This window comes from Caretta caretta, chromosome 11 (genome assembly GCF_965140235.1).
Source record: "Caretta caretta isolate rCarCar2 chromosome 11, rCarCar1.hap1, whole genome shotgun sequence".
NCBI classification, from domain to species: domain Eukaryota; kingdom Metazoa; phylum Chordata; order Testudines; family Cheloniidae; genus Caretta; species Caretta caretta.
The window spans coordinates 12,443,770-12,466,146 of NC_134216.1; the positions used below are offsets into that span (position 1 = coordinate 12,443,770).

General features: G+C 41.3%; 1 protein-coding gene across 6 annotated transcripts in view; it reads left to right on the plus strand.

The window, feature by feature from the left end:
- KALRN (kalirin RhoGEF kinase) overlaps nucleotides 1–22,377 on the plus strand; it is a 779,108-nt gene that overhangs the window by 609,098 nt on the left and 147,633 nt on the right. For all 6 annotated transcript variants that reach the window (XM_048869043.2, XM_048869046.2, XM_048869044.2 and 3 more), the window contains exon 34: nucleotides 21,117–21,363. In XM_048869043.2, the coding sequence (XP_048725000.2) occupies nucleotides 21,117–21,363 (247 nt within the window). The remainder of the gene's footprint in view (nucleotides 1–21,116; nucleotides 21,364–22,377) is intronic.

Consider the following 22,377-nt stretch of genomic DNA (forward strand, 5'->3'; position numbering starts at 1 on the left):
TCTCATGGTGAAATATTCAGGCAGTCATACAGTCTTCTCCTCTCCCCCCCACCAGTTGATTTCTGTTGATTGTTGCAAATAAAAGAAAAACAAGGCATTATATATATATATAATATAGCTGCTGACCTTAATCTGTGTCTACAGAACATAAATAATCTTCCCTTTAAAAGGTTAGGATGTATGTTTCTATCACATTAGGAGGGCAACATTGTTTCACTCTGCAGCTGCTATTTAAACAGTGTGAAATCTCTTTTTAATCATAGGCAAAGTTCAAAATGAGATGCTTCAGACATCTGCTAGCTATTAGGGGCTCTGCCTGCTGGAGGTAATAAATTATAGCCAAGGAGAGAGTCAAATGACTTAATAGTATTTGTGTTCATTGCTTTCAAAGTTTGTTCTCATCCAGTGTTATCTGTTCTGTTAGCCTGGAAGTAGTCAACAGGTCTTGAAAGAACATTGTGTTGTGGGTCATGTAGGTGTAATCACAGTGGGATAAGACTAACACCATGTATTTTAAGTCAGGGAAGAAACAACAAACAACTTGATTTCACTTTTCCACAGTGCAAGGGGTTTGAAATTGAATCACATTAGTGCACCCTCTGTGCATCCTGCCAAAAAGAGGGGAAAAAAAGAAAGAAAGAAAAAAAAAAGAGAAAAGCTGAGTGGTTCCTGTAAAGTGTGTGGAAAAAGGACCACTTTAGACTCCTCAGAATGGGGGATAATGGCTCAGCTTTCTAATTTGCCATGGAAACCTCTTGTCAACCCAGTAACAATGACGTCAAGGTGAAGTGCCAGAGAGACAGTGTTAGTCTGTTTGGTACACACCTGTTCAACAGCAGGAGTACAAGGTATGTAGGCTCTTACATTTTCCATCCATTGTACAAGACAACTTGGACGTTGGTGAGTGTTTAGAAAGTGTTGCCCTGCAATTGGACAACTTTTCTGAGGCTTAATAAAACATTTACTTGTGATCAGGTGGTTTTGAAACTTTAAGTTACACAGAATTGTAATTAATAGGAGTTTGACCTGGAGAATAACTTCATTTTCTGTGTATAACATTGGACATTAATGATGTCAGCTTTGTGTCATGAGAGAAGAGAAGTAACTCCCATCAATTTATTTACTCTATTTGCACGGGAGTAAATACTTTTGATGGCCCTCGCCAAAGTAATACGATATAAAGCATATGTAAAGGGAAAGAGGATACTGCCTCTGCTTCTGATAATGCCACCCCTGTACAAGCCGCAGTCCATGGAGAACGATATTTTTCCTGCATGTTTTTTGCAGTGAGATTGATTATCATGTTTAATGTTGAAGATCAGTTAATTTTCCTTTAATAATATCAGACTAGATCTGTGTTTCTCCTTTTCATAGTTGTAATCTACAAATGCATGACTACCCTACTACTTTTGTTAATTAAAAAATAACTGGAACAGAGGCTTTTAGAAAGTATTTAAAGCAAACATTTTTCTTTTTACACTAAAAATACATTAGTGGAGAAAGCAGACTATTTCTGCTGGGCTGTGTCTGTGAGGTATCAAAATCAGGTGTATAAGTGAGACAATGTGTTACATTTGTAATAGATTTTAAATCAGTAGAGGAACTGTACCATGCCAGTTCTTGATGCATTTTCTCTTACCACAGCTAAAACAGTAATTTACAGCAGTTACACATCTTGGCCATGGCAGCATATGATCATTTTAATAAATTAAACTGCATAATTATCATTGCTAAACTGTATGCATGAAACTGACAGTTTCCTAGAATGCGAAGGAGAAAGGCATGTGATCTAGTCATATGAATGAAGACAATGAAAATTATGCTGGGTTGATGAGTGAATGTAAAGCTGAGAAAAGGAGCAATATGAAATGATGCTGGGTTAGCATGAGAGGAAAATGGAGTCAGCTAATGTCAAATGATATTTACCGTACAAACGTGAGTCAACAAAAAACAAATGATACCAAATAATAACAGTGGAGCTCATCTGACTCTGAGACAAAACTATGTCAGTTTATAGTTCCCAAATAACTGACGAATGAAGATGAATGTTGACAAGCGTCAGTTGCTAAAACAACATAATCCTAATGGAGACGGATGAAGTCAGATGATTGCCAAGTTCCAAGGAGTTGGAAGGCACAATGCAAGGGAGTTGGTTTTATACATAAGTGGGAGAATTGTCATTAGGGAGAAAGAAATAGGAGCCAATCTGCTCATTTGCACGGGTGCAACTGCCATTGAGGTCAGTGTGTAACGCACAATTGAGGGTAGAAATGAGCCCATAGTGTGTGCATGCACGTGGAATGGGTGGCTGTGTGAGTATTTCATCCTGCATTCACAGTGATGAAGAAATCTTTTTCTCCCTCTTCTATTTCTGCTCCTTTCATTAACTCCTGAAGGAGAAGCTCACACATTTAATCCAGGCAGAATTGAAGAAATACCTAGAAATACTCTATAAGACACAAAGTGATACAAGGATCAGTTTCTTTCTTTTGAATTTTGGTGAACTTTTTGTGTAATGTTCTACGGTTGTCTTACTTTATTTTATTCATTTTATTCATTGCCAAATAGTAAGTTAACAGGAGAACTGGGAATGCAACTGAAATTTTCTGACTCCCAGTCCACTGCACTTACCACTAGGCTACACTCCATCTTCAGTATATGTATCTTGTGTAAATTATAGAATTGTGTGTTCAGATGGCCTGATCAAGGATTGAAGTGCTTATCAATTTCTTCATAAGCATTTTATTGTTGGCTTGGCTGCGACTCACTTTTTTTTTTTTTAACTTCCCTAATACTTGTTGGAAGACTATTGCAGCAAAACTTAATGTGTCCTGCAAATTCTTTGCATATGTAGAGGACAGCTTTCTGTTTCAGAAAGTTGAGGAAACAATTCATTTTGGATGAATTAGTTTCAAACATGAAGTTGGTCGGGAACTTGGGAGGAAGTGACCACGATCTGATAGAATTCAAGATCTTATGGAAAGGAGAACATGAGATCAGTAAAACAAGGACACTGGTCTTCAAAAAGGCGGATTTCAACTAACTCAGAGAAACAGTAGGCAAGGTCCCTTGGAAAGACCAATTAGGAAGAAAAGGAGTCAAGGGGGGCTGGCAGTTCTTAAAAGATGTAATACTAGTGGCTCAACATCAAGCTATTTCCATGCAGCTGAAAGATAAAAAGAGCCACAAGAGGCCAATGTGGCTACAGAAGGAGCTCTTTAGCTGCCTAAAACCAAAAAGGGATACATACAGGAAGGGGAAGGAGGGGCATGTCACCAAGGATGGATGCATGGGAATTGTGTGAGCATGTAGGGACAAAATCAGGAAAGCCAAGGCAAAGAATGAGTTACAGCTGGCAAGAACTTTTGGAGACAACAAGAAGGGGTTCTTCAAATATGTCAGACAAAAAAGAAAGATCAAGGATGGTGTGGGTCTGCTGCTCAGTGAAGAAGGTGAGCTCATAATGGAAGATGATAGGAAGGCAGAGCTGTTCAATGCCTACTATTCTTCAGTATTCTTACAAAAATAACATGTGATCAGATGACTAGCGAAGTTACGAGAGACAATAATTGGGAAGGGAAGTAGATCGGGATAAGTAAAGAACACATCAGAGATCTTCTGACCAATTTGAATGAATTCAAATCAGTGGGGCCAGATGCTATTCACCTGAGTGTACTGAAGGAATTCTCTGAAGAAATCTTGGCACCACTGGCAATAATATTTACAAACTCATGGATGTCAGGAGAGGTTCCAGAAGACTGGAGAAGGGCTAACGTAGTGCTCATCTTTAAAACGGGGAAAAAGGAGGAGCCAGGGAACTATAGACCAGACAGCCTGACTTTGATTCCTGGGAAGCTATTAGAACAAATTATAAAACATTCAGTTTGTGAATACCTGGAGGATGAAGGGATAATCACTAGCAGCCAGCATGAATTTACCACGAACAAATCATGCCAAACCAGCTTGATATCCTTCATTGACAGAGTAACTGATTTGGTGGATAGGAGGAATGTGGTGAACATAATATACCTGGACTTCAGCAAGGTTTTTGACGCAGTTCTAAAAGACATTCTGATAAGTAAGCTGGAGAAATGTGGGCTCGACAGAACTACCATTGAGTAGATACATAATTGGTTAAACAACCACAAACAGAGTAACTATTAATGGAATTATGTTGGATTGGAGGGAATGTCTCAAGTGGGTTCCACAGGGATCTCTTCTGGGTCTGGTGTTTAACATCTTTATTAATGACCTGGATGTAGATATAGAGAGCACACTGATCAAGTTTGCAGATGACACAAAGGTGCGGTGGGGTTGCCAATACTTTGGAGGATAGAGCTAAAATTCAGAGGGATCTTGATAAATTGGAGAGCTGGGTTATAGATAACAAAATGAAACTCAACAAAGACAAATGTAAGGTGCTATACTTAGAGAAGAAAAAAATGCACAAACACAGAATGGGGGAAAACTGGCATGGCAACAGCACTGTTGAGAAGGATCTGGGAGTTGTGGTGGAGCACAACCTCAGCATGAGTCAGCAATGCAATGCTGTTGCAAAAAAAAGCAAACGCAATTTTAGGTTGCATTAAAAGAGTCATAGCATGCAAGTCATGAGAGGTGATAGTACCGCTCTACTCAGCACTGGTTAAGCCTCAGCTGGAGTACTGTCTCCAGTTTAGGTCACCAAAGTATGGAAAGGACGTAGAGAAATGGGAAAGGATCCAGAGGCAGGCGACAAAGATGACCAAAGGGATGGAATGTAAGCCATCTGAGTAAAAGCTGAAGGAAGTAGGTATGTTTAGTCTGGAAAAGAGGAGATAAAGGGGGATATGATAGCAGTCTTCAGATACTTAAAAGGCTGCCATAAAGATGGAGAAAAGTTGTTCTCTTTTGTCACAGAGGGCAGGACAAGAGACAATGGGTTGAAACTCAGTATAGCATATTTAGATTAAATCTCAGGGAAAACTTTCTAACTGTCAGAACATCAGGACAATGGAACAGACTGCCTAGGAAGGTTCTGGAAACTTCTTCAGTGGAGGTATTCAAAAGGAGGCTGGCTAGCCATTTGTCTTGGATGGTTTAGACACAACAAATCCTGCATCTTGGCAGAGGGTTAGACTTGATGGCCCTTGTGGTCCCTTCTAACCCTATGGCTCTATGAGTCTGTCACACAGGTGCTGATTCAGAAAAGCACTTCTAAGCACATGCTTAAGTCCTGTTGTCTCTAATGGGACTTAAGCATGTGCTTTCCTGAATCGGGGCCATGATTTGGATACATGCCATACCATATGCATTGGGTTCAAAATAGATCCTGTAAAACAAATGACAAAAAAACCTGGGTTTTGTGTATAAATGAATATTTCTGCAGGAAATGTCCATTTTCAGTGAGGATTTTCATTGTACAAAGCAAAACCTGAAAATGTTGCAGTTTGGGATTTTCCCAACAAAAGCCTGAAAAAAGACAAATTTGAACAAAGTTGGGGAAAATAGGCTAAATTTTTCACAGAAACAAACAAACAAAAATAATCCTGACCTGATGTAGTTCAAACCTATTTATCTGACAAGTGGATACCACAGTTATTCTATTCTTTTGTGGCAGAGCTGGTCAAAAAATTGTCCTCAGTGTTTTTGTTTGTTTTTGTTTTACCAAAAACAAGAAAAAAATGTCGATGAAAGTTGTCAGGATTTAGCCATATTGTGTAAATACCTTCATATTTTTTTCCTGCATTGCTCCACTTTCTGGGATGAGTTTTTCAGGTTCTCTTCCCATTTTTCCATGCTACTGTGATAGACCCAGGCCAGCTGGGTACAGCAGAGTAGTCAAAGGCAGATATACCGGCCACTGGATAAGCAGTTTTCTGTTCCCTGACTGACCAGAGCACGGGCTGCTCCAGGCCAGGGTGGGCACATGACTCCAATTAGCCTGCAAACAGTCAGTTGAAGCTATTAACCTAATGTGAACACCTGACCCTAATTAAGGCCCCTCTGATACTATAAGAGGGCTCACTCTGGTCAGGCTGAGGGGAGCCAGAGGAGAGGAAGTGTGGCTGAAGGGCTGGGTAATGAAGACAACCTCAAGCCACTGGAAAGGGAGCCCTAAGGTAAGGGTGAAGAAGGCATTCAGAGAGAGAAGCAGGAGAGCTGTGGGGAAGTGGCCCAGGGAAATGTAGCAACTCTGGCAGTGAAAGGTCAGCTGCCAACAGCTGCTGCTATTAGGGTCCCTGGGCTGGAACCCAGAGTAGAGGGTGGGGCCGGGTTCCCCCCAACCTTCCACTACAGAAACACCTCCCAGGAGGGGAAGACAGGCCCCTGTCAGGACAGGAGGCTAAACTGTTTGGGAATAAGCCCATAGGGACAACAGAGACTGTGGGAGTTCTCTCACCAACCTCCTTGCTGCCTTATGATGAAAAGGACTCAGTAGACTGTAACCCTGGCCCTAGAGAGAGAAGGGCTACAGGGAGGGTTGCAGTGAGCCTCTGAGGCTAGCATAAACTGCTTGGAAGCGCGGGACCCATGGGGACAAGGTCAGAGCTCTGCCACACTATATACAACCACTGTTCCCTCTAAGCTATGCGTGTGTGCATGCGCACACAGATCCTAAACCCCATGCACACGGCGAAACACCGCACGCACAACAATTTGCACAGAAGCACAACAATTTGCACAGAAGAAATTTTTTGTGCACACAGCCTGTCAAAAATTAGAGGGAACATTGTGTACAACATCTCAAAGGTGCAGTCCTTCCTTGTACTTATCACTGAAAATAGGTACCACTGTTTCATTTCTTCCTTGGATGCTGTTTTGTATACAGCCAAAAATATGGTTTTACAGCTGAGATGTTAGGAAGGTTGTTGCTTAAAAGATTTGCACAGAAAACCTCCAAGGGCAGGCTCTGCAGCTGTGCTGCAGGTAATGTAAGGGTGTGATCACTGTATTTCTGCATCAGCGCAGGTATTTATTATTACTGTAGTGCCCAAAGTGTGCTAGCATTTTATGGGTATAAACGGATAAAATCAGAAAGATCTTTACACTAAAAAACCTACAGTCTAGATGAAGAAATGACACAGCAGTGAAACACCGAACAAAAGGTAGTGGTAGGTTGAAGGTGTAGGATACAGAGGTTGCAGATAGCAGCGAGTGTGAACATGCACCAGGTTACCTGAGAAAGCTGCTAGTGATACTAGTTTATTTTTTTGATGTCTTATGGAAGGACGGCAGTTGAGTATGAGAGGAGTTACTAATGAGAAGAGTTTAGATGGGGTATTGAATTACTTATTTCCCTGTGCTTATTAGGGTGAGTAGGTTTTATAGGGACAGTCCTGATGTTTGGGTCTTTTTCTTATATAGGCTCCTATTACTTCCCGCCCCCATCCCGATTTTTCACACTTGCTCTCTGGTCACCCTAGCTTATTTCCTTGCTTTGGAGTTTGTTTATGGGCTATGCAGTCTAGTAAACTTTAACTCAAAGTGAACAAAGGAATTTCTCCATTTTTTTCCAATAAATATTTATCAACATTGATAGTTATTCAAATGGACGGAAATCAGCACTGATGTGTATTGCCGTTCTGCATCCTCCTGCATTGCTCTAATGTATCTAAGGCCCGCCACCCTCCACAACCCACTTCCTTGGCTGGTCTCCTGCGGAGGTATATTCCTACCCGTGTTCTGCCATATAGCCCCATTCTTTTCCACTGCATAGCCCAAATCCTCCCCATTCTCTAACCAAACACAGCCCTGTTTTCCCCATCAACCACACAGCCGCACTTCACAACACGTTCCCTCATCACCACTCTTTACTTCCCTACCATATTAGGCTTGTAAACATTGGTATGTGTCAATATTGTAGCAACAATTATATCTGTCAGTGTTTAAGTATCATTACTGACACATATCTACATTGCTGAATCTAAATGTTGATAACAGCTGAATGTGATAGGTGAGTAGGAGGAATGATGAGAACTTGGGATGTGGGTGTAGGATCATGTTGAGGAACAGAATTCTAGGGACAGGAAACCTGTGGCAGGAAGTGGAGACTCTTGGTGGGCACCTGCAGAAAGCAGAATTCTTGGGACATATGGGGTCATGGGAATATGTGAGTTGTATGGGGACATGGTGGGTAAGTAGGTCTGTAGCAAGGAATACAGGGAAACTTGGTCTGTGCATAAGGGAGATAGACTTGAGCTGGGGTGGGAGAGCCTAGAGCCTGCAGTGGGAGAACCAATGGTATGAAAATACGAGCTATGCTTTGTTGAGGAGGAGCTGTTCTAAGATAAACCACCTAGGAAAGTAACAGAAGTAGCTGAACAGTTCTGGTGGCTCATCTTGCTGTAATGCACTCAGCTGATGCTGAATATGGGCAGTAAGTATGTGTTTAATTCTAGAATTTCAAAAGTGGCGTGTGACCAAAATAGCATGTGTGAGAGAGAGTGATTGGTTAGGACTGCCATTGTTTAACCAGAAGAACTCAAAAGATGTGCAGAGTATGGGCAAACTTTTAAAAGAGCGTCCTCTACAGCGATTAGTTTTCATTATGAAATTTCCTTATGAAAAGTTATTGTGCCATACATGGAGACTGAATTCAATCATTAAATTATAAAACACAAAGATTTTAGTTTTGTAAAAATCTCTGTCCAGCCTTATCTATGGAATCTCTAGCAATGCCGCCATCATTTCAGAAAGGCTTAGTTTAGTTAGTAGTTAACATGCACTGGTGAAGCTAACAGAAGTTCCACTATACAGGTACATTGTACAGCTTATTCAGTTTATTCTAACAGTGAAGTACAACTGAAACAGACAGGTTTAGGACAGGATTTTCAAAGAAACCCTGGGCAAATGAATGCTTAGCTAGGATGAACTTCAGTGGGCTTTAGCTGCAACTCCCCTAAGTGCCTTTGAAAATTCCAGCCTTCTCTCTGAAATGGAACTTTCCTATAAAGAAGACGGATGGTCTAGTGGATAGGGCACTACCCTAGCATTTGGGAGATTTGACTTCAGTCTTTTGTTCTGCCACAGACTTCCTTGGTGAATTTGGGCAAGTTGCCTGGGGCCAGATATACAGGCACCTAAATACCTTTAAAAATCTGGCCTGTAGCCTCTCTGTGCCTCAGTTCCCCATCTGTAAAATGGGCATAGCAGCACGTCCCTACCTCACAAGGGTGTTGTGAGAATAAATACATTAAAGATTGTGAGGCGCTCATATACTACATTGATGGGCCCAGGTAAGTACCTTTGACAGATTCATATACATGTTAAAGGCATGTTGAATATGTTAATGTGAAACATTACATTTACTTGGCTGTCACACTGCAAACCTTACACTTAGATATGAGAACCTTATGGTTATGCTGTGCATTTAATGTTTCCAGAAAGCCTAAGGAGTATTTTAAGTTTAGGGTATATCTCCCATGCCACAGTATATTGCGCAAAAAGTAAAAATATAGAATTTGTGAGCAAAGCAAGTGGGGGTAACTTAGTCAAACTTTGAAAATGAGGCTTTCTGTATTGATTAAGTCAAAATGAAGAACGAAGGGAACAGATTTATTTGAATATGACACCGATTGCATAGGGCACGGTATTTGATTTGAAATGTCTTCAGTGGAAGAACTGAAGCGGAGGCATTGGATTTGCTTATCAATGGATATTATTTTTCAAATCACCCTCTGATCAAAGGAGCATAGCCAGTTCTTTTAGGACAATTCTGTTCTTTCCTTTTTTGCGCTAGACTTCACTGATCCATTTTTAGCTCTTTTATAATGTAACTGGCAACGTTAATGAGCATTTCTTTTCAGCTAAAACAGTTTCATAAAGCAAGTCAGAGCTACAGTCAAATCCTGGATTTGTATTCTTATTTGCAATAGAATTTAGTGCCCAAGGAGGAACAAAAAAAAATGCAATCTGAGATTGTAATAAGAGAAGAACAGATTTTATAGCAGCAGTGTCCTCTGGGCATGCTCAGCTCAATTCTGTCTGAAGGACAGACCAAGAATTATAAAATTCAAAAACTGAAGCTGTTGGTTAATTTGAGACCCACAGTACAGTAGCATAGGCAATATTTTAAAAAGGGAAACCTGTTAACACAGCCAGAGTCTTTTTATCGCTATTTTAAATAAGCTGATCTGTATAAAGACCATTGTAATCTCTCATGCTGTTATGGTTTAAGCAGTATCCTTATTTTAATAATGCTTTATGTGCAATTAGACCTTTGCTGTAAACACACCAGGCCTAACTGTCCACTCTGTTACAATAGTTAGTATGTGGAGTCACACCAGTGAAATACTGGTGTAATGCAGTGGAAAATCAGACACCAAGGAATCAGCTGGTGGAACCCAAGCTGCAGCCCCTTGTGGTGCAAAATGCATCCAGTGCAGGAGTGGAAACTGCTGGAAGGATTTGATGTGGAAGGATTTGATGTGGCCAACATCCCTTTCCAAGTGAGAGGGGCAACCAGGGGATCTGTCAAGTCACTGTCAGAGCATATATCTAAAATCCTCTACCAGCTGTAGATGCAGAGCCAAATGCTGACAGTTGATTGTTTAGTTGTTGTTTGTTTGTGGACATGGGCATACAGTAATCTTGCAAAAGCCTGGGCATATTTTATGGCTTGCTTGGGAATGGCCACACTACTCCTACACAGCCATCCACAAAGATTACTCATGCCAGGAGCATTATTAATCTCAATGGAGGAAAGTGCACAGGAAATGTGGGCAGGGGGAGAGTTGTGCACTAAATTAATGGACTAAGCACAGTCCAGCTGCAGCCCAGAATGCCCCCCTCTGCAGCTCCAACTGTGGAGGATCTATGAAAGCATTAATTCTACAGGTACCTGGGGAGGACTCCACGGCGTGTCCTTTCGTTTCCCCTCCCATGCACATATGTATGTGCAGCCCAAGGCTTGAATCTGGCACCCAATATTTTCTAAACAATCACTGTCAATGAAATGTTTTTAATGTTCAACTATATAATATCCTTTTGAAAATTTCCATTCTGTAGTGCAACACCTGTGAGGGTAATGGGGACTGGTGCCAGTCCCTAATAACACTTTGTAAAATACAAAGCATTGCAGCTTTCCTAGCTATGAGGAGAATTACTTTGCTAATTCCTTGAGATACATTCTTCCGTAATCTCAAGTATGAATCTGACTTTGTGTTCTATTAGACAACCTACTAAATATCATTAAGGAAAATTTATCTAAATCCGCCCTTGAGTTAATGCTAGGCCTTAGGCCCTGATTTATAGTAACTGAGTCTAGGGACCCTCTATAAAAATGAAAAATAGCAGCTATTAAATTTATAAAAGGGAAACAACTTGGAAAAGGAGAAAGTATGCCAAGCTAGCCTCTCCAGAAATGGCAAAAGGGAGTCTGATTTACAGGACCATATGGTTTAGACATAGTTTGCATAATGTCCTCCAGTTAAAAATAAAACCCATTGTATAAAAAACATCTGTTCTCAGATTTCAACATTTGGGGCAAAAAAACAACAACAACCCATCAGGGAATAATTTAAATCCTTCATTGTGTTTTTGTTTTCTGAATTCAGCTTTTACCTGTTTTGAGAAGTTAGCATGCCCCACGTCAAACTACACTACACTCTCATGGAGTATTCTTTGACGCATTGTGAGATGCTAGCATTCCTGCACAGGGATTATTTGGTTGCTTGATGTGATGCTACTGTAACCCACACACCTCCTGGGTGTGGTGTTCTGTCCCCTCTAGTGGCCCCAAGACCACTTAGAGATTAATGAGTCTGCTACAGCCTTAGCTAAGAGAAATGCGGCTTTTAGCTCATGCAGAAGAGGCTCATGCATTGAGATCCCAGGTTTGATCCCGCCCGACAACGACCAGGGTCTGTCGGCATTACAAGTGGGGACTCATCTGGGATTTCAACTGGGAAGTCCTGAAACGCAGGATGTGCTTCCTCAGGTAGGGGAAGTATGTAACCCACACACCTCCTGGGTGTGGTGCTCTGTCCCCTCTCCAAGACCACTTAGAGATTAATGAGTCTGCTACAGCCCTAGCAAAGAGCCACATGGCTTTTAGCTCATGCATTTAGCTCCAGAGATCCCAGGTATGATCCCATCCATTGACGACGGGGGTCTGTAGGTGTGATGCTACCGGTATGATTGCAGACTGTTATGTTTACATTTACAAGACACTATCATTTTTTTGCATTAAACAGGTCAGGTATCCAGCCTTTGTTTCAACCGGATCAATTCATTTTATGAGTTCTCTGGAAGTTGGAATATCTGACCCTATTCAGGCGAACATGGGCAGAGATTTTTGCAATGAAGCAACAATGTAGAGATAGCAACATAATTATCTAGACAAACTACGAGATTGTATTAAAGTAAACTTAATCCTGGTGATATTAATCTCTTCTGGCTTCATCTGTGTTTGAGGTAAAACCATATTTAATGTGTATACCACCAAATTTCAACTCCATAAATTGAGATTACCTCAGCTCTAACAAAATATTCCTTGGCCCGCCAAATCCTGTTTACCCCTTGAGCATCGCTTGCCACCTCCTATGGAGAAACTTAATCTGAGATCTGACCTGTGCTATAGACATCAGGAAACAACTTCCAGTTCAATATAATTTAAAAGCAGAGGTGGTTAGTGTACTGTAGTTGAATCTCTAACATTTTGCTGAATGTCAAACACCTTGCACCCAGTATTGCTATGGCCAGTGCTTTCTGAAAGGAGCAGGGCACTGGAAGATGGTTCCCATCTTCTCCAAATAGTCTGACAAGGGCAGGATTCCATGGTCAGGGGAAGGAAGAGGTGCACTATGCTGCTCCTTTGAAAAGGAATTCATGCTGCACATTTCATTATACACAAGTGTATAAGCAGACACCGTACCCAGCAGACCACAGGCCTCCATTGTGGTCTGAGTTGTCTGGGATAGGAGCCAGTGTTGATCCTAGCACTATCTTGCAAGCTGTGGAGGATCCTGCCCTGCTGCATGCTTCAGGGAAGAGGCTGCCCACACAGCGCAGCAGAATGCAGGGCTCTCCTGTGTCTGTTTAACAATGAAGAAGTAGGTTATAAGAAAGGGAACGTGTCTGTTAGTTGTGTAGGAGACTAGCAGGCAGGGCCTTGGGCATTACATAACTTTGCCTTTGTCTTATTGGTTGACATTAGAGAACATCTCTTAACCTCTGTGTACCTCGATAAAATGGAACTCATAATCTCACTGATCTCACTGAAGTGTTGTGAAGCTTGGTGTATTAAAATTCAGAAAGTGCTTTAAGAGCTGAGAGCCTCAGATAACAGCCACTTATATAAGCACAAAGTATTATGTCTAGGGAGAGCCTTGTCAACCAATGAGTGTGGCATTCATTAATGTTTGTCTAAATAAAGACAGTTTCTTACCAAAACTTCTGAGAGAGTAGAACTCTCTCCAGCATATTATTGTATCGCTGATATCAGGTAGACATCTTTATGTTCTCCATCCAAGGCCCATTTGAGACTCACCTTTTCAGTTCCCTGGTTAGTTAACACTTACCACATTGTTGAGCTTTGCCTGTGGTGTTTGTACAGTGCCTTGAGCTGTTTACCAGTAAGCTTTTGGTCATAGTATACAATTAGATTTCACAGAGTTGCTGAACAATTTGTTGGGAGATGACATATGATGTATAATACTTCTGCTGAGGGAATTCTTGGCCATTTAGGTCCAGATACTCTGTTTTTCCCAATCTCTGGGGGAATTTAGAACAAACTGGGGGCTACCGGCTGTAACAGCTGAGTAGCTAAATGTGCTCCTTCCTAACCTCCTACACGCAGGCTGCTATGTTAGCTCTGTGCCCACTAAGGAGGTATAACTGGTTTCTGCTCGTTTTGTACTATTTCAGGGAGCCAAGTGTGAGCTTTGGAGCCATTGAGCACCCTCTGAGAGGTTCTGAGTGCCATAAAGGGTACGCACAATTTTCCAGGATCAAGCCCATACTGACGTTCTGACTGGATTCTAAAGCAAGTTGTTGAACAAACATAATACACTTGACATCTGGTCACCCTTGACCTTGAAAACATTCCAGACAACATTGAATGTGCTCTTTTGGGTAGAGTGAAGCCGTATTTTCCTGAAAAATGCCTCTGAAATTCTTCAGAGTGCCATTCAAGCTGTACTGCAGATGTGTGAGCATGTGCATCAATCCAAAACTCAGCACAGCCAGGATGTGGTTGTGCAGTCTGGCAATGAGATGTTTAACATGAAAGGTATATGTTATTTGAGCTCATAAAAACAGATTTCCTTTCTATTAATATATTTATACATTTCCACTTGCTATCACTGCCTTTTTCTCTTGCCATAGAATCACATGATATGTCTTGATTCCATAGGTTGCTGCATCTCGTAATGTCACTTGGCATTATCGCCTTACTCACAGTAGCGTAAGCTGTGAATTTGGGCTGCAGAGCATCACAGTGATCTCAACCAGATGTGCAACTAATGGGTTACATAGAAATAGATCGTCCCAGGGAACTGGGGTCCATTGACTGATTGTGTTAATTTTATCAAAGAGAAGAGAAAAGTCAGAGGAAAATGTCATGCCCATCTTAATGAAAATTAAAGTTGAATGTAACAGGTCCAAATCCTGAAGCCAATGAAATTTTGCCTGAAAAAGGACTTCAGCAATGAGTTAAAGACTCCCCAGATAAAGGGTCTAATTCTAATCTAAATCTGGAGTAAATCCATTCACCTCATGACTCCCAATTTAGCCCCTTTGTGCCTGAAATCACAGTCTGGCCCACACTAAAACCTATTCACAGAGATGCAGCAAAATGTTAACCAGAATCTCCAGTGCTCTCAGCCAGGCATTTCAAAGCTGCACAGGCTTTAGGTGGAGGAAACTGGGTACCTCAATGCCTGTAGTCTTTGGCAGAGCCAGTCACACCGGGATAAACCTAAAGCCCTTCTCTGATGCCGAATCACCATCTAATATTTATGCTGTTTGATCTTTTTTAACCTCGCTTTTTCCAAATCTCCTATGGAAATTACACACATTTATACAGAGAACATTCCTTACCTCCTTTCCCTTCCCCCAGGCTGTACATTGAAAATTGTCAGGTGAAATCCAGCAGTGGAAAGCCTAATTTTGTAGTCCCCTTCTGGGCTGTGGTGACAGCTCTGAGATTTTTCAGTACAGACCAAATCAACCTTTAAGAATCTAATTCATTTTTCTGTTTATCTCCTGATATATAAATGCAAACCCCATTCTTTTTCTCTCTGCCTCTTTCACCCTCTTAGAATAGTCTGTTTAGGGTAACTAAATGGTTCTATCCAAAACTGGGCTGTCATCCAAAACCAGATGGGCAGAAATCCTAATAGCAACAGAAAACTAGCAATTTATATGAGTGCACAATACAGAAATACTTTGTTTAAACCAGCACAGGGCTGTATCTTATTGAATATATGTAAACAGCAAGCTACTGTGAGTTTTTGTAATAATGTTTACATATTTTAGAACAGTTAAATAGCCTGAGCTGTTCTCAGTGACTCTAACAAATTCATCTTCCACCATTTGCTGTTTGTGTGAAAATCAGATATGTTTATTTAAGATTTGTACTGAAGGGGTAAATAGCTCTTCATTTAATTGAAATGTATTCTGCATGCTACCTCGATTCTGAGGTGCTATGTATTGTTTTTTACTTCTGGACATCTCTGTTTTTGCAATATTAAAACTGAAATCCAAACAGATATGGAGAAAGAGAAATAAGTTAAGTGTGAAAAAGATGTAACACAAGCACAGGAGTTCTGTTAACAATGAAGTCCATGCAAATATACATAGAGCATTAATTAGAGATGGGCCAGAAGTAGAACCTTTTATCCAGACCCTCCCCCAAACAGATTAATATTGCAAAAGAAAGTGCCTTGGGCGTTGCCTGCCAATGAACCTTCTAATATTGGCTAGCTATATACAGGGCAATAGCCTAAATGGACAATTGGCATCGCAGTTCAGTTTTAGACCTTGGCAAAAGCATGTCAGGCAAGCAACCTCAGTTGACAGTGTTTGGAGTCCAGTGTGAAATTCACAGGGAATTATTTGAAAAGTAGTGAGTGTTAGGCACAGTGCATAGAATCTCCTCCCAGCTCCCTACCTTCCATCCACTATTCAGTTTAGAGATGGACCTCCGTTGCAAAACTTGGATGAAGATTTGAACATTCCCAAAACACAGGGAATTCAGACATAGGTCTTGGAATCAGTCCCGCCTGTAATTTGGTTATTTACCTCTTCACACTGGCAGTGAGATTGTCTGACCTGTAATTAACCCCATAACCCTCAGATACAGGAAGTGCTCTGGGTGTTGTTTAGTCCATGTCCACAGGTAGTTGAACAGAGTACATTGTTCTTCAGAGTGTTACAGGTTTGTCAGGATAGTATTTATTTGTTTACCTAGCAACCATCAACAGATTATAAGCGACTTCCCAGTTCTCAAACTGAGCTTGGTTTGATCTTTCAGAAGCAGGGTGTGTAAGACCCACTGCAGCATGTGGGATGAACAATTGAGGCTTTGGAGGATTTCCCCTAAACTTGTAAAAAGGTGGCATTCCTGCCCTGTGATGAACAAAACTACACTCTCATAGAGTATTGTTAGTCACCCCTGGTGAGGTTTGGTATATTAATAAAAGATAATACAAATTCCAGGTAAACCTTCACTTAGTGCTTAGCTCCCCACAGTTTATTTTACCTGAGACTAACTTGTCCCCATTTTAGAAGTACTTAGGGTTCCTTCCCTGGGGACACATCTGGCCCAAACCCCAGCTCTCTCTGCCAGAGGACTATTCCCATCTCTCTTTAATATTTGAGTGATAAAGTCATAAGGCACTAGCAAATGTACTGTAGTTCTGCACTGGCAGGGGGATGGACTGGATGTGACCTGGGCAGTCTTTACAATATTAATATTTATGATAAGTAGACTTTGGGGCTCAGTCTGTGATCCCCTTCACTTTCTCTCATGGCCACTCTGCTGCTTGAGCCCAAACAGATGTGCTGATGCCCATGTTCATATATCAGACTATGATTCAGAAAAGACCATAATACATTAATTCCACATTAAACATTACCATACGGCTCACAAAGTTTTTCTGGCTCCTGTGCTTGGAGCAGCTTGAATTGCCTGACGGCAGGATGTCTTCATGACTGGGATCATTTTTAAGGCTTGTGTTTCATCATCCCAAGGCTGGTGGGCAATTGACAGGGTCCTTCCACATGAAAGCTCCAGTGGGAGCCTGACGTTGTTGTGTAGTTGGGTCAGCAGAGTCAACATAAAGTAAACTGCTCACATCAGTGCTCATAATTTTGTGAGCTTTTCCCCCATGTGTGCATCCTATAGTAGCGATGAATGACTCAGTCGCTGCAGATTGTGCTGGCATAGGATGGGGTTCTCTTCTAGCGCCAGCATTCCTCTGAAATTTATTTCCATTGCATAACTGGGATGTGTGGAAGGTCTAGATAGGTGTTCTGTCTGATGCACCTGGTATACTAGGCATAGGGAAAGTGTGTAAAATAACTATAACAGGGATAATCCTGAACTGGCTTGGATAGTTAGTAAAAGGCAGAATAGAGATGACCATGCATCCAAACTGATAGTTCAGACCAGGACCTGAACCCTGCAGTTGTGCCCATCTCTAATTAGTTGCCATGTGTAGCTAGCAACGTGTTCAATGTCTATGGGTCATATTGTGGCTTTTAAGCTGTAGCCTAGGCTTCATGGGATGTGGAGGGACTCAGCCAGAAGTTCTGCAGTGGCTGCTCTGTCAACTTTTCACACAGGTGTGGTGGATACATTTCTCTGTGCTTGCTCAGCTCTGCCATCTCTCTGCCACTCCCCTTTGGATGGCTAGCTCCACTGGGGCACTAACAGGGAGCAGTGGCTGACCTACGGAATGTGCCTGGCTCTCTGCAGCCCACATAGCAAATGGCACATATTCTTTCTATGTTTCTGCTCACTGCCTCATTGAATGGAGTTGGTCACTCCAAGGGACTATTTCTGAGAGCTAATCAGATGGAACTATGTGACTCCTTACAGACACATCTCAGCCTGTAACAGTGTACTGAACTCATCAGTTATATTCCGTGGCTCAGGCACAAAAAAAGCACAGAAGATGTCTTCATGGCCACTGGCTATTGCTACACAGGAGACCAAGGCACAACTAGTCCAGGGTAGGGGTTTTTGAGTCCAGAATTCCTGGTTGTGCAGGTTTCACCTGGGTCAGAATTGCCAGAGTCCCACACTAGCTGCTTTCAGGTCATGATGGCTGAACTGTTTTTGGGCCCCTTTGTTAAGTGCTAATAGTTTATTATCTGTATTTGCTATTCTCTTTTCTTACTGATTCTAATATTAATTGGGTATGCCTATGCCTGGGGGTTTCTCTGTGCCCGGGGAGTACTGGGTTTGTCTTTGTGTCTGATCTTATTGTTCTGCTTTATTGTCTATTCAAGGTTGGATCTTTATTTTTATATTCATGTTTTGTACTGTTCCTACTGCACAGTGCTTAGATGCTAACTAACACTCAGCTATCGATTTATTAAATGAATAAAGTATAACGGGGGGTTATTTCTAAAATAATGAGGGAACACCTCATGAAGAACCGTATTAAACTATTTTCATATGAAATACAGGCTCTGAGGCATTATGTATTTTCTTTTTCTCTCTTTCATATCAAATGTAATTGTGGTATGCGTGTATTTTATTTTGCATAACTGATTGTAGATATGATAACATCATTTTATGGCTGAAATAATTATTCTCTTTTTTTAAAAATGTATTAAACAAGTAATAGACTAAGGGAGCACTTCATAGGTGAAAGGATGTCTACCATCAACAGGCTGATCCATCTGCATTTCACTTATATGCTTTACAGATATTTTTCCAAAACTTGCCATTGCTGCCAGGTAGTCAAAGCTCAGATACATACCAGGTGAAACTACTTGCTAACTCCTTTTGTGGATGTAACTGAGAGGATCCTGAAATGATCTGCTGTCACAACTAGAGTAAGATAACCAGAGATCATTTTCCCTCTCCACAACTCTAGCTGAACCTCAGATGTTCGTTCTCAGGCCTTGTCATCCCTCAGACACATAGCAACACCTGAAGCGGATGTGAGGGAACAGTCTAGATAAGTTAGATATGCCCCTATCCCTTTGATGAAACTGAACTCTCCTATTACTTCTCTGCGAGTACAGTTTCAGACCCTTTCTGCCCTTAGTTATACCAGAATAAATCCAGCTTTATTAGCTTTATTAACTACAGTGGAATTGTTCCAAATCCCAGTATAACTTGGCAGAATTTGGCCCATTGCCTTGAGTGACTATTTTTAACAAGTAAGAGGAAAACAATAAGGCTGTAGAAGTCACTAGTTAATGACAATATCTGAGGTTCACCAAGTGAAGGTACTTCCTATGTGGAGGTGTTTAGAAGTGCTGTCCTGGTTGAAGGACCCTTTATCACAGACCACTAGGAATTTAACAAGATATTGACAAAGCCACATCATAATTCCATTTTTAGGGTAGCCATTCCTGTGTCTTTTGCACGAGGTGCAGTGTCACAAATAATTGATATGGACATGTCAGATATTCAGTGCAGGGCTTCATAGATTGATGTTCACTGTAACATGCTTTACTGTGTTCTGACTTTCTGAAGCAGTGGCTTCCCAAGGCGACTCACTCTTTTCCTAGGCGATATTAGGGTTATTTCTCCTCTTCGATTTAAACAGTGAAAATGGACATACTTTCCAAAAATCAAATCGGCCACCTGAAGAAAGCCTTTGCCTAGTTTGTAACACCTGCCACCCTCATTACTGGAAATGATCAGTCTCTGGCTGTCATTTAAGGAGTATCCAGGGGAACATGCAGCCATTTATTTTCTTGGCTTTAAGCCCAGCTCATTTGAGACAGTGGTTTGTTAATATGCTGTTCAGTACATCCCACCCAGCCTCCCCCATATTTAGATAAAACGGCCATTCAGTCCCTTATTATTAGCTTGGTGTATGATGGCAAACATAGACATCTAGTGGCACTTTAGTGCAACGCACATAGCTTTTAAAACTGGTTTGTGTGTGTGTGTGTGTGTGTGTGAGAGAGAGAGAGAAAAACTGATCTTTATTTTCCAGAAATATACAAACTTATTCTCTCAGTTCTCCATCTTCTTCTACTCTGATGTACAGGACATTGTTACATCTTATCAAAACTTCACCAAGGTGTCCTGACAATGCACCATCTATGTATTCTTCTGTATGTTCAAGCTGCATGTTCATGTAGCTGTCGACAGACACCAGGTAGCCCTTGTACTCCCATCCCCCATTCCTGGCTTCCCCAGTACTCCCATCCCCCATTACTGGCTTGTACTCCCATCCCCCATTACTGGCTTCCCCATTCAGGAAGGGCTTGGAGTTCAGGGGCAAGCTCATGGTAACGTGACCTGGCACAAGGCAGCAGTAAAAACAAAAATTACTCGCAGGGCCACACGTGCGCCTGTGGAAGGCAAATAGAAATGCCCCAGGCTGCTCCTTCGGGTGTTTATTTTTCCCTTAAAAAGGAGGAGAGGTCTGATTTTCTTCCAAGAGAAGCAGTGGAGGCCTCATAACTTCAAAAAAGAGAACATACTGTATGGAACAACCCTCTTTTGGTGAAATGAGGGCAGGTTTCTTTTCTTGTATATTCTGTATTCATTCCCTCATTGAAACCCCTGCTGATGTCATGTGGAGAAGGTGCAGAACATGAATGTAACCCAGTCTGTGGACAGGAGAGTTGGAGCTTACTCTGAGATTGATCAGAATGCTGGGGAATCCTGAACCCCAATCATTACTCTCCTACAAAAAGACACAAGAAAAAAAAGTGTTGGAAAGAAAATCTCCCAAAGCTGGAAAACGTCAGCAAATGTAGGGGTTAACAGATGGGTGGTTTTGAATTTATTATCTAAGGTTGGCAATAGAAATAAAGGAAATCAGAGGCACGGCTAGTTGAACTTTGACAAAGGAAATGACTAACACAGCTGCTAAGGAATTGCAACAGAAATCCTATCAGCCAAAGATCTAGGATTGCCAATACAAATACAGTATACCAGCCAATTGAATTCAGTGCACTTTAACCTGTTGATATTTTTCTTTCTACCTGGGCAGTTGTCTGGAGGGTGTGAACTAACCGTGGTGCTACAAGACTTCACAGCTGGCCACAGCAGTGAGCTGAGCATCCAGGTGGGACAGACAGTGGAGTTACTGGAGAGGCCCAGTGAAAGGCCTGGCTGGTGTTTGGTACGGACAACTGAGCGGAGCCCCCCTCAGGAAGGCCTAGTCCCCAGCAGCACACTCTGCATCTCCCATTCTCGGAGCAGTGTGGAGATGGACTGCTTCTTCCCTTCAGGAAAAGGTAGGCAGAAATCTATCAGAGTTCCCTCAGCAAAGACTATCTCAGGTTTCCCCCTTTGAAATACACAACTGTTTTTCTAGCACCGCCCACTTCCCAAGGAACAGATGTAAATAAGTTACATTTTAGTCATTAATATGTTCTGCTAATACCTTCTTGTAAATCAATACAGTTCTAGGAAATCTCCATGAGAGTGTCTCTATTACCAGCATGGAGATTGTTATTATCCTGAGACACTGGAGTCACAGATCATAGTATAATCATAGACTTTAATATACATGTCGGAGAAAATGTCTTTTGAATGTCTTATGGGACCACCTGCAACTCCTAATGGTCTAGGAGAAGTGAAAGTTAAACTGTGTGTATTTTCAGCATCCCCGTATTATATATCTGATGCTTTATGGATGCTGCAGTGTACATTAATGCCAGTTCTTTTGGTTATCTTCCTACACACTTGTCCCTTTGTTAATCCCTGCACACAAACTTTCTTTTCACTGGTACAAGAGTCCATAATTGCAGGTGAGCCCTGGTGATGCCAAGTTTTTCTCTAGGAATATCTGATTGTCTCCATTTAACTTATTCATCAGCTGAGTAGATTTGCAACTAACAGTGACAAAGGCATAATGTTGAGTAAAATACAGTTTCTTGAGTAAGGGATACAGGAATTGCCATGTTAGACTAGACTTTTGAAGATCAGCTAGTCTTGCTTCTGGAAGTGACATGTACTTGTATCTTAAGAGGAAGGTGAAATGACCTGTGTACTGTGGTACATCATGGTGAGAGAGATTCCTCCACAACTACTTATGCACGGAAACAAGAGGACTGATGCTCTCCTTCCAAATTTTACACTTAGCTGATGTTACTACAAAATGAAAATCCTTTTCATATAAATGCCTATAGTTAAAAAGTGAAATAATATTATTAATGTAGTCAAAAGTATGATTAATTTAGCAAGCATGATTGAAAAAAAATTCTAACCTAGACAAAGGATATATACTTTTCTAAAAAAAATTCACT